This window comes from Panthera pardus, unplaced genomic scaffold (assembly GCF_024362965.1).
Source record: "Panthera pardus isolate Hobbes unplaced genomic scaffold, ASM2436296v1 HiC_scaffold_18, whole genome shotgun sequence".
Classification (NCBI taxonomy): Eukaryota; Metazoa; Chordata; class Mammalia; order Carnivora; family Felidae; genus Panthera; species Panthera pardus.
Genome location: NW_026526743.1, coordinates 11,642,300 through 11,655,401, shown reverse-complemented (window position 1 = coordinate 11,655,401; position 13,102 = coordinate 11,642,300). Strand labels below are relative to the sequence as shown.

Here is a 13,102-nt window from a genome sequence, read left to right as displayed (position 1 = left end):
CATGTCCCTATTTGTCCCCAGTGGCTTAGGACCATCTAGTAGGGATCAGAGCTTCAAGGAGAGCCAGGTGGGAACCTCACCTACTCCTTCACCTCAACCTCAGCCCCTGCAAAGCCCCTCAGTTATAAATTGCCCAACTTTCTCCCGCAGTGGTCTGCTGCCCCTCTCTCCAAAGGCACTGTTGCCTCTGCTCCCCACCCCTTAGGACAGTCATCACTCTAACAGATTCTCCATCTGATCCCCTTCCCTAGGCCAGGAGTTCTCTACATCCTCAAATAGCCCCTGAGGCAGGTCTGCTCACTGTCCCCATTTTACCTGGCTGGAAACTGAACCTAGGGGGAGGCTGGACAGAAAGTTTCTCTTTATGACCTCCAGTGAAAGGTGGGGATGGAGGAATTCGCAGCCCATGGCACAGCGTCTCAGGAAGTCTGGCCCCCGGCACCCTCCTTGCTTCCTGGCCTAGTTCCAACCCAAGCACACCCCTCCCTCTGGTTCCAACTACTCTAAGGATCCTAATCCACCTCCTCCCTCTGTCCTTAGGGCAAAGACCTGCAGACCCTTTCCTTCTGAGATGCTGATGGACCCCTAAGACTTTTCTAAAGCCTCCATAACACATTACTTCAGACTGAGTGGCTCAAACAATAGAAATGTATTTTTTCACAAATCTGGAGGCTAGATATCTGAGATCAAGGTGTCAGCAGCACTGATTTCTCCTGAGACCTCTCTCCTTAGCTTAGAGGTGGCATTTTCTCCGTGTCTTCACATGGTATTCCCCCTGTGTACTAATTACACCAGTCTTAATGACACCATCACACTGAATTAGTGTCCACGTATTGCCTTTATTTTACCTTTTTTTAAAAGACCTATTTCCACATACAATGACATTCTGAGGTATTGGAAGTTAGGACTTCAACATGAACTTTGGAGCATACAATTCAGCCCATAACTAACACATCTTTTCATCGGGAGCTAACACTTAGGAGTTCTCCTGAGAATGACCACATTTAACAGCCCCAAAATCACAGCCCTGTAACTCACACATTGCATTCTGAGGTGTTATCACAAGAGAAATGAAACATACTGTATAAAGAATCATAACTGTAAGAATCAAACAAATGTCTATAACAACCGATAAAGCCAAAAACTGGAAACAACTCAAATATCTAAAACAGATGAATGAATAAAGAAATAGTGGTTTGTCCACTGAACATTACATTTCTTGACCCTTAAAAGAAAAAACTAATTACACAGACCCACTGACAAATCTCAAAATAAATATACCAAATGAGGACACCCAGAGGGAAAAATTTAAACATTTTATTCTCAATCACATAAAATACAGAAAATACAAATGAATCTATTGTAAAAGAAAGTAAAAACCAATGTTTGCCTGGAGGAGAGAGAGAGATAATTAAAGGACATGAATGAATATGGAGTGATGCATATGTACAATGTTATGATTGTGATGATGGTTTCATGGGTTTATATGAATATCAAAACTTACCAAATGGTACACTTTAAATATGGACAATTGTTTATTAACCATACCTAAAAGGCATTAACAGTATAATAAAAAAATTTCTTTCTGTTTTCCAAAAATAAAATTTGGCCAACCTATATTGACCCCATCATATCCCTTGTAATGCCTTGGGATCAGCACCTTGCCTCAGTGGCAACATATATAAGTGAGCAATGAAAGCCATTTCCACCTGAGTGATCGGGAATGCAGGCTGGGTACCAAAGCCCACAATGCTGGACTGAGATCTTCCTTCTTTCTATTCTTGTTTTCCCTCCTGTGCAGCAATGGCCTTAAGGTGAACAATGCAGACAAACTACAGGAATCTGTAAAACCATTAGATTATTTTCTGACAAGGCCCTCAGCTACACAAGACTCATAGTTCAGGAGGATCTGAGAATTTTTTTTTTTAAGTTTATCTATTTTGAGAGGGCACAGAAGGGCAGAGAGAGAGAGAGGAGAGAGAATCTCAAACAGGCTCTGCACCAGCAACACAGAGCCCAGTGCAGAGCTTGAACCCACGAACCACGAGATCATGACCTAAGCAGAAACCAAGAGTTGGACGCTTAACTGACTCAGCCACCCAGGTGCTCCTACCCAGGGAGGATCTGAGAATTTCTGTTCCTGTTCATCCTTCACAGCCTTACCAACTGGAATGATGGCAGGCACCCTTTTATTTTTTCATCTTTTTGTTTTTGTTTTTGAGAGAAAGAGAGAGAGAGAGAGAGAGAATCCCAAGCAGGCTCCCTGCTGTCAGCACACAGCCTGACACGGGGCTCAATCTCATGAACCATGAAATCATGACCTGAGCCGAAATCAAGAGTCAGACGCTTAACTGACTGAGCCACCCAGGCGCCCCTGGAACAATGGCAGGTGCCCTTTTAAAAGAGGCTCATTCCAACCAGATGTTGCAGTCTCTTGCACTCTTCTATTTACCCACTGTTTGTATACAATGATAATTTCCCCATAGTCTTTCAGCCAGTGACACTACCACACAGAATTCTGGACATCAGGGTACATCACTCGTTTGCAGGACCTGGGTACAGAGTTCCTGCACCAGTGCTGAGCACGATACAGTATCCCCTGCAAAGCAGAGAACAATTTTATGTGGTTCCAAGAAGTACCAGAGGTTGTCACAACTGCCCCCTCTTCAGGGTGAGCTCCAACACCACAAAATGTCCTGTATCTAGGCTACAATTCAGCCACAAAACCTGACATAATTTCCTTACAGGCCTTGGGCAGCAATGCAAACAAGGACCAAACTAGAGAGAGGACTACCATCATCCCATCCCCCTGAAGTGCACAAACATTTCACTGTTCTGAAACCACCCCATAAGAGTGAGTCTAACCCTCAAGATAAAGGCGACTCAAACAATAAGGCCTTTGTTATAGCACAAACCAGAATGACGGAGGCAGGCTGTTCCTGGGTTGGTGACTTGGAGGCTAAAAATTCCACAAGAGTCCCCAGACCAACAACATCCCTAAAAAAGTGACTTGGAAAGTCAGATGGAGTCCTCTGGACCACAACTGGGTCATCAGACAGAAAGGAATGAGTATTTGGGCTTCTCACATATTTACCACAAATGGGAAAACAGGAAGGTTTACTTCTCTGAACATGTCAAGATGGAGAAATGATACACGTGTGGCACCTGCCATGTGGCAGAGGTGAATGGCTGCTGCTACAGAATCAACAGTAATAAAAACCCGACACAGGCCTACGCTGAAACATGCAATGCAGCTCCCACATACCTGCCATTTATTCTGATGTCTGGATGCATGAGGCTCAACAGGCAGATGGCACCCTCAAAAGAGATTGCCTTGAGTGCTGTTACACTGAACAAGGAAACACATTTGCTACACAACTAAGTTGTTTTTGCCATGTGCACTTTGTGGTAATCAATGAGGTAAGGCCTTTGGCTAATGGCTTTCTCATTCAAGACACTCATAAGGCCCAATCCAGTATGAACTCTCTGGTGTCGAGTGAGGCCAGAGCTTTTACTAAAGGATTTCTCACACTGGTTGCACTTATATGGCCTTTCTCCAGTGTGAACCCTTCGATGGTCACTGAAGTTGGAGCTTCGCCTAAAGGACTTCCCACATTCACGGCACTCATATGGCCTTTCTCCAGTGTGAACTCTCTGGTGTTTAAGGAGCGCAGAGCTTTGGCTAAAAGATTTCCCACATTTGCTGCACTCATAAGGCCTTTCTCCAGTGTGAACTCTCAGATGTAGAACAAGGCTGCAATTCTGGCTAAAAGATTTCCTACATTCACTACACTCATAAGGCTTTGATCCAGTGTGGACTTTCTGGTGTTTTAAGAGACTGGAACTGTAGGTAAAGGATTTCCCACATTCACTGCACTCATAGGGTCTTTCTCCAGTGTGAACAGTATGGTGTTGCAGGAGTGCAGAGCTTTGATTAAAGGACTTCCCACATTCACTGCACTCATAAGGCTTTTCTCCAGTGTGAATTCTCCGATGCTGAATGAGGTTGGATCTTTGACTAAATGATTTGCCACATTCTCCACACTCAAAAGGCCTTTCTCCGGTATGAACTTTCCGATGGTTATTCAGGCTGTAACTTTGGCTAAAAGATTTCCCACATTCACTGCACTCATAGGGCCTTTCTCCAGTGTGAACTCTCCGATGTTGAAAGAGGTTGGAGCTTTGGCTAAAGGATTTCCCACATTCCCCACACGCATAAGGCCTTTCTCCGGTGTGAACTCTCTGGTGTTTAATGAGGCTAGAGTTATGGCTAAAAGATTTCCCACACTCACTGCACATGTAACATCTTTCCCCGGGGAGGACTCTCTGGTGATGAACAAATGTGTGTTGGTTGCTGAGAGCTTCTGTGCAGTCTCCCCAGTGGTGTTGAGTTTTTCCCTTGTGGAAGGCTGCCCCACACTCAGTTCCATTGTTTGACTTCTCCCCAGTGTGTGTGGCCTGTTGCTGGAGGAATCCCGAGCTGACCAGGAAGTCCTTCTCAGTCTCCCCACAGATGAAGGGCTTCCCTGACACATGCCGTCTGCAGCTCTTTGCCACCGAAGCTCCACTCGCGCTGCTTCTGAAGGGCTGATCTCCAGTGTGCTCCTTCTGCTGCTGCTGAAGGTTTCCGCTGAAATAGACTCTTTTCCCATGTGTCCCACCAGTGTACAATTTCTCATCGAACCGGGTTTCCTGGTGCTCAGCCAACTGGAAACTGTCTTTCAAGACTGGAGCACACACCTCACAGGGGCTGGCCTTCTGGGGAGAAAGACCTGCCTTGGGAGTCCTGACATGTGACACTCCTTCTACAGAAACGCTCTGCTCAGAAGGTGCCTCTTCATTCTCTGCTCCATGCTGACAACCTGAAAGCAGGAAATGCTGGTGAAGCGCACAGTGACTTTTGTGGGTGGGCAGCCCCACACATGTGTGTGTCTAACAAACCCAGACACGAGTCCGTGAGATTGCTTATAGGACAAGAGGTTCAAGTTCAGGCTGAGGATGAGGCCGCTTAGCAGTACCGGGCCACTTATGATCACAAAATGGGGGTGGGGGGCCTCATGAGGTGAAATAAACAACACTGAGGACAGGCAGGGTCTACAAATAACTTTCAACAGGACCTAGTCTGCTGGGCAAAAGGGTGTGTTCAGGCCCAGGAAAATTCAACAGTGAAAGAGAAGCTGGTATGCAAGGGCTGTTGAAGAATCTATGTGCACCTCAGGACACGGTACACAGGAACCGATATGGAGAGCACCCCAAATAGAGCAGTGACAAAACCGGTCAAGATGAGGAGTCCAGAGAGGTACAGATGAGCCCAGGGTGGGAAGCAAGAATATAGTGTTGAGTAGCAGTTGACCAGTCACCTCAGTGTGAAGAATGGGGAAGGAAAGGCACATATGAAGTGTGGGTGCCACTGTCATTACCAACGAAAGACCAGTCCCACGGAATAAGTTTCTGGTATGACATGTACACAGCCCTGGGGTCCTGCCCTTTCCCAGGTGTGTCACTGTTCAGAGCCAGGCTCCCTCTGAGCCCATCCTGCTTTAGTTGGGTTCATATCTCTTCTGTGAACCACAGCAGGCTCTCCCACCCCTCCCCCGCCCCTAAGATGGGCAACTATGTGGCACCTGGATGATGCAAGTACTGAGGGGAAGACAGGAGGTGAGCAGCCAGCACTGACCAAGCACAGCTCAGTGCACAGCAGCACAAGGGAAAGAAAAGTTAAGTATCATAAAGAGAACCTCCAAGGAGGGTCCTGCAAGAACAGACCGTGGTCTACGTAACAGTGATGAGGTCAGTGATGGCAACCTCTGGCCCAAGCAGGAATGAGGAAATGTTAGCCAGAAGAAAAAAGCAGAACCTGGGATTCTCAGGTGCTTTGTAACTAGAAGAGTCACCTGGCAGGGAGAGGGCAAGCAAAGTGACTGGAACACTCCTGACCCTAGTTCTTTCCCTGAGAGGCTTAGCAGTAGCAGGTGTTGGGGCTGCTCAAGGAGCAGGCAGTGCACATACCTCAGCCCAGCCAACCACACTGCCTACTCAAGAAAGTGGGGAAGGAAGCGGCGGTCATGGTCCTGATGAGAGGGCAGACCTGCCCTTGGGGGAAAAAGGGAAAGGGAGAGGCTAGCTCAGGGCAGAGGTGGGTGTGCAGACCTTACCCAGGGAGGTTACAAGTGCCAAGTTCTCCAGCATCACATCCTGGTACAGGCGTCTCTGAGCCTCCTCAAGGAGACCCCATTCCTCCCCGGAGAAGTACACGGCCACATCCTCAAAGGTCACAGTGCCCTGGCAAGATGGAGACAGATGAAACCATGAACAGCCTCTCCCCGCAAGATGGCAATCCATCCCCTACACATCTACCCCTCACCCATCTTCCTCCCGAGCGTCCAACACAGAAGAGAAGCCAGGCCCCAGCACCGCTGGTGCCACTGTCTCCTCACAGGCCCAGTGATTACAGGCACCGGTGATGAGCAGATGAGGATAAAAAAGTAGCAAACAAGGGTCTGGCACAGAAGCATTCACTCATTTCTGCTAAGCAGTCCCCTGATACGGACAAATCACGTAATTCTCAATACCAGGGCCCTGGGGCACCAGGCATACACGCTCTGCAAGTACACATCACTCTCGAGGCTGCACATCCCTCACATTCCCAGACACGGCCACCACCAGCTTGCTGCCCCACACACCTTACGCATCTCTTTGGCCTCACTACTGTGTATTACGGTATCTCCACCACCTCTTCCTCACCCCACTGGTGAGAGTGGGGTTGTGTGCTAGGGTTATGGGGATGGCAAACACAGGGCGCCTACCACCGGAGAGATGACATCTACAGTTTTCTAACCATATACAGTCACACTCTGGGAGAGGGGGACGCCACACGCGACACAGGGCCACACGGGGGCTGCACTCTGGGAAAGAGCCAACAGCCAGTGGTTGTGAGATCCAAGCTTTGTTACAGCAGTAGAAAGAGGGGCCCCTGTTTCCTGTGGGAAGAGGTCACTGACTGATTTGTGACTCCACAGGCAGGTAGGGAACTGAAACCAACTAGAGGGCTACACAGGAACTGCTCCTGATCCCTCGATAAAAACGCTGTTTGGTTGGGAGATCTTACTTGTGGGAGCAGAGTGGGGAGGGGAAGCAGCACGCTGACCGTCTGAGGCCCCCACGGTTCCCGGACATGGGTGCAGCACACAGTATTGGATCCTAGATTCAGGCCTTGCACCACAACCGACGACGGCATCCACGGGATGCTCTGCAAATTCAGACAGGACTGAATACTGCTATTGACTTCCCAGGACTCGCACAAAGTCACAGGCCCTCATCCTCCTATGACGGCTTCACTGCTTGGGTCTGTTCCTGGCCTCAGACTTGGGGATCTCAGATACCCGCAGCCCTATTCCACTAGGTGCTGCACTTCCTGTCCCCAAAGCAACCACAACCTTCCTGGGTCCGCCTAACCCTCATCCAAAGCCCAGCTCCATCAGTGGCCCACCTTACTGACTCTCACAAATGACCACATTTGCCCTTGACCTTATCCTCCGGGCTGAATGAAGCACCCCAGGCCCCAACAAAGTCCTCACCAAATCCTGGTGAGTGCACAGAGTGGTGAATGAACACCTGCTCTAGTCTGCGTGACATCTTGCCTCGCTTATCTATCCCTTGTCTCTGCATCCACCTCATGTCCACCATTGCCTTGGAAGCCTTAGCCACCTGCCAGACTATCTGTCCCCGGCATGTCCTGCTCTCAGGACCACTTACCTGCCTCATTTGTGTTTGTGAAGCCTTAACCTATCGCCCAGGTACCCAAGCAAGAGACTCACCCATGGCCCCCACCCTCCTCTACCTGGTCCCCAAGCAGCTTTACAGTCATAACCTAAAGATTACCCGTCCTTTTATTTCTTATTTTTTGAGGGGGGGGGGCATATGCGTGCATGTGCACGAGGGGGGCAGGGGCAGAGAGAGAGAGAGAGAGAGAGAGAGAGAGAGAGAGAGAGAGAGGGAGAACCCTAAGCAGGCTCCACACCCAGCACAGAGCCCAACAGGGGGCTCGATCCCATGACCCTGAGACCATGACCTGAGCTGAAATCAAGAGTTGGACGCTCAACCGACTGACCCACCCAGGTCGACCGAAGATCACTCCCCTTAAACGTGACCATGGGGGCGCCTGGGTGGCTCAGTCGGTTAAGCAGCCGACTTCGGCTCAGGTCATGATCTCACGGTCTGTGAGTTCGAGCCCCGCGTCGGGCTCTGTGCTGACAGCTCAGAGCCTGGAGCCTGTTTCAGATTCTGTGTCTCCCTCTCTCTGACCTTCCCCCGTTCATGCTCTGTCTCTCTCTGTCTCAAAAATAAATAAACATTAAAAAAAAAAAAAAAAAAAAAAGTGACCATGGCTCACACACCTGTACCCACCTCATTTTGGATGCCTCCATCCTGAACACTCCCCTGATTTTTAGACCTATGCACACATCTGCCCACATCATGCATCCATTCGGTGGGCTCTGAAACACCCTAGACTCTCAACATACCTAAATCAAATACTTCCTGATACTCCCCTCCCCGTAGCGAATATTACTTCTGCTGCATTCTTCATCTTAGACCATGGACCTTCCACTCCTACAGCTGCTAAGGCCTAAAACACTGGGGTCATCCCCGAGTCCTGTATTTCACTCCTTCTCCCTCATTAGAGAATTCAGTTGCCCCTTTTCAAACATGCATCCAGAGTCCAACCACTTTTCCTAAGCCACAACCCTGGTCCGTTAACCTTCGCCTGGACGTTGGCATATCCTGCAGCCCCATCTTCCCTCCTGCTGCTTCGGTCCCACAGTCTGCTCTCCACTCTGCAGCCAGATGGAGTCTGGGAAGGCCTTATTAAGATCGCTTTCTGGGGCGCCTGGGTGGCTCAGTCGGTTAAGCGTCCGACTTCAGCTCAGGTCACGATCTCGCGGTCCGTGAGTGCGAGCCCCGCGACGGGCTCTGGGCTGATGGCTCAGAGCCTGGAGCCTGCTTCCGATTCTGTGTCTCCCTCTCTGCCCCTCCCCCATTCATGCTCTGTCTCTCTCTGTCTCAAAAATAAATAAACGTTAAAAAAAAATTATAAAAAAAAAATAAATAAATAAATAAATAAACATCCACTTTATTAAAAAAAAAAAAAAAAGATCGCTTTCTGCCTCTGATTCACACCTCCTCATCACCTCCAGAATATACACCCAACTTCTCCGTTGTTCCAGCCGTGACTCCTGTCCCCCTGCTCCTGTTCCCACATAGAAGGACAGCTGTGGTTTTCTGAACACCCTCAGCCGGTTAGACCCCTAAGCACCTGCATATCTTAGAACCGGTTCCTGGCAGAACTCTCCACACCTGTTTAGGTCAGTTGCCACAGATGGAAATGCTTCTACATAAAGGCCAACAAGGACTTAGGATCCTCTGCTGGGGGTTTCCCCAGGGCCCCCAGACCCAAGCCTGGGGGGAATGACACTTGAGAGCCCCAGGACACCACATCCAGAGAATATGGAGGTGGGGGGTCAGGGCCAGCGAAGGGCTGAAATACCCCCCAATGACCTGCGTAAGGTCCACAGCGCTTCTGCCGCAACGGGAAACTGTGCAGAGAGGCTGGAAATAGAGGAAATAGAAATATAGAAAAATAGAATCCACGGCTGGGTTCGACGGGCTCACACTTCCCGTACACCCTGGCCCTGGAGGCGACTGACTTCATGCTGGCTGTCTAAAGTCTGTGCCTCAATGCTGTGTCCCCTCTTGCCAGCTGTGTCTCCTGAACTAAGATCCAACCTCCCGATGCCTCAATGTCCTCATCACTCCCGTCCGGCCCGCTCTTCCTTTGAACCGCCTTTGGGAAACTTTTAGATCCCAAACGGAGATTGTGTCCCTCCTTTGGCCAGAACTCTCCTTGGCGTCTAGAATCCTCACATGAAGGGACAACCCTCCAGACCGCCAGTACCCCCGTGACCCCGCCGCACACCCTCTGTTCCCAGAGAGCAGAAGGCGGACCCCACATCCCCGATTCCACCCCCTTGAGGCCCCCCTGCAGCCCTGCACCATCCCACCCCTCCTCTGCAGCCCGCTCCCGCACCCCGTCATGCCGGCGCTCAGATACGGGGTACCCACCCGCGAGCGCCTCCCCGGCCTGGACACCGGGACCTGGGCCGCAGGGACGCGAGCAGACGCCCCGCGCTCGGGCCTCGAGGGTCTGGGTGGGGGAGGGCGGGGAGGGCCCTTGGGGCCGCGCGTTTACCTCAGTCGGGTCCCTGCGCGCGGCCGCCGCCATCGGACCCCCTGGGAGAACGGACACCCGGGCCCGCGGTCCTTATCCCGACCCCGGAACGGGGTAGCCCAGACGGCGTCGCCGACTCGTGGAGCCGTCTGCGAGGCGGGGACACCGCTTCTCCTCGGGCTTTGTCAGTTAGTCGCCTCGGTCCCGAACATTAGCGGGTGAAGACTAATGAAAAGAGGCAAAAATACCGCCAGGGGGATGAAACCAGAAGTCCCGCCCCGACGTTAGGCGCACACCGAGAAACGACTCTCTTTTCTGTCTTCATTGGTCAGAGATGCCGTCCATCGACGCGCGCTCTTCTGGGTAATGTAGTTCACAGGCACCCAGCGCCAGGATTAAAACACTCCTATGGACCTCCCAGAGGAAAGGCGGCTCCCCTTCGAGGGCTCAGGAAATCGGGGGCTTACGTCCCAGGCCAGAGGGGCTCCGCTTCTTCTTAAAGGGTCCATACCCAGATTTCTGGAGAGTGACGTCTGCAACTGATCACTCAAGTGTTTGGAGACGTTATTTCAGATTCCCTGATGCTCAGCATGGTCCCAAAACTAAAAACGATATTTCATATGTTCCCAAAGGCTACAGATCCAAATGCACATAATATTCCCTAGAGTCAGTTAGATACAAAATACGTCGCTGGAAGCAGAACCTAGTAAACCTTATCGTCCTACAAGTCAAATACTTACACCCGGAACCATTACAGACAGTTTTGTCAATCTGTATGTTTGGTCATGGACAAGGTAAAAATGTTCCGTATAGGGCAATGACAGAGAAGACACAGGATGGATGTGAGGCCACTGTGAAGTAAGAGATTTTTTTTGTTTGTTTTGAGAGAGAGAGAGAGAGAGAGAGAGAGAGAGCGAGCTTGAGCGGGAGTGAGCAGGGGAGGTGCAGAGAGAGAGAGAGAGAGAGAGAGAGAGAGAGAACCTTAAGCAGGCTCCACACTCAGCAGGGAGTCCCACACAGGATCCACTGAACAACCATGAGGTCATGACCTGAGCCAAAATCAAGAGACTGTTGCTCAACGGAATCAGCCACCCAGGCGCCCTGAAATAAGAGTTTTTTGTTTTGTTTTGGTTTGGTTTGGTTTGGTTTTTTGTTTTTAATGCATCCATAGAAAACACCTCCCTAGTCTGATCATTAATTTTTTTGTGTCCAATTCATTGAACAATACTTTTATCCATTTAATATCTTCATATCCTGGCATAAACCCAGTTCCTTTTAGGAATCTAGCATCTTCAAAAGAGGACAATGTAATAAATGTTATTTTGGGAGGGGACAGTGGCTGCAGTGCTCAAAGATGGAGCATGTAGGCAAAGGCTGTTCTCCACCATGAGGTACCTGGGTACTTAAAACCATGATTTCACCTCGTTGTTGGGAAGTGATTATCATTTCTCTTGCAGAGATTGTTCTGTATGGGGATTTGGTATTATCTCAGAATCATAGCTGCAAAATGCAAATTACAAAAAGTTTTTAACCAATGACTATGTAGTAATTAGGGGTGGTGGCAGACAGAACTCTGGTGAAACATCAGTGGATGGGGAAAAAGTTAAGCCCTCGGAGAAGATTTTTTTTTTTTTTTTAATTAGAGAGAGCATGCGCGTGAGTGGGGCAGAGGAGAGAGGGAGAGAGAGAGAGCACGCACAAGAATTCCAAGCGGGCTCCATGCCCAGTGTGGAGCCCAATGTGGAGATCCATCTCACGACTGTGGGATCATGACCTGAGCAAAAATCGAGTCAGATGCTTACCCGACTGAGCCACTCAGGCGCCCCAAGACCTTAGGGAAGATTCAGCATTTGTGTCTGAGAACAGGAATAATTAGGTTGAAAACATAACCAGAATGGTCACTCTGATGGTTCTCCAAGATGAACTCTTTCTTCATTCTTGAAAACATTGTACATTATCAGTGCAGGAAAGAAACAATGTAGACAGAGTAGACAGAATTGTAAAAATGAACAGAGAAGCTGAGGCTTACTGTATAGTGTTATCCTTTTAGAATTGTGTCTGCTCATATGTGTGTAATTCTGTTGGCATCCGTGGATTCAAAGTGGTTTCTATAAAAGGTGTTTGTTGTGGTAAAACTAAAAATATATTTTACAGTCAAATGCTCTACCCCTGAGCTACACCCTCCTAAAAACATATTTTGTATACACATTTGCACTATGCTTTTCTCACTTAACTAAATATCTTGGACAACCTAAAGCCACTTCCTCATTTGACACCCACTGCTTCTTATTTCCACATTTACTAGACCTAAGCCTGATTCTTTTTTTTAATGTTTCTTTATTTTTGACACACACACACACACACACACACACACACACACAGAGTGGGTGAGGGGCAGAGAGAGAGGGAGACACAGAACCCGAAGCAGACCCCAGGCTCTCAGCTGTCAGCACAGAGCCCGACTCGGGGCTCAAACTCACAAACTGTGAGGTCATGCCCTAAGCTGAAGTCAGACGCTTAACCACCTGAGCCACCCAGGTGCCCTGTAAACCTGATTCTTTTTAAAGATTGCTGTGCACTTCATTGTCCTCCTGCTCCATGGCTGACTGGCTGGCCCAGCCTACAGATCTCTCCTATGTGCCCCCAGTGCCCTTCCTCCAAGCCCACAGAAAACTGTAGAGACTTCTAGGGTAGTCCCTTGTCCACCCAGCCACTCTCAGGAGTCCCCTGTACTGAGAACTGGTCCCGAGCATTAAGGCCAGGAGGCTGGTGACACTGACACAGACTTAGGTTCCAGATCCCTGTGGTTGGGGTGCTGTGGGGTCTTGGCGCCCTCCTCAGAGTCCAGAAGGCAGAAGCAAGGGCCACATCATGCTG

The 13,102-nt window shown here is 49.5% G+C and overlaps 1 protein-coding gene across 1 annotated transcript; it reads right to left on the bottom strand.

Moving 5' to 3' along the window:
* Positions 1–819: 819 nt before the first annotated feature.
* On the bottom strand, positions 820–10,496 carry LOC109260991 (zinc finger protein 211-like). Its single transcript, XM_019439491.2, has 3 exons — positions 10,247–10,496; positions 6,156–6,282; positions 820–4,862 (listed from the first exon to the last, which is right to left on the bottom strand). The coding sequence occupies exons 1-3, from the start codon at positions 10,277–10,279 to the stop codon at positions 3,379–3,381; spliced, it is 1,644 nt and encodes a 547-aa protein (XP_019295036.1). The 5' UTR covers positions 10,280–10,496; the 3' UTR covers positions 820–3,378.
* Positions 10,497–13,102: the final 2,606 nt, after the last annotated feature.

Excerpts from the sequence above, each read along its gene's own strand:
- LOC109260991 (XM_019439491.2), bottom strand. The coding sequence starts at position 10,279 with ATGGCGGCGGCCGCGCGCAGGGACCCGACTGAG. Across the intron at positions 6,283-10,246 it reads CGCGCAGGGACCCGACTGAG|GGCACTGTGACCTTTGAGGA; the intron begins GTAAACGCGCGG and ends CCATCTTGCCAG. Across the intron at positions 4,863-6,155 it reads GGCACTTGTAACCTCCCTGG|GTTGTCAGCATGGAGCAGAG; the intron begins GTAAGGTCTGCA and ends TCCTGCTTTCAG.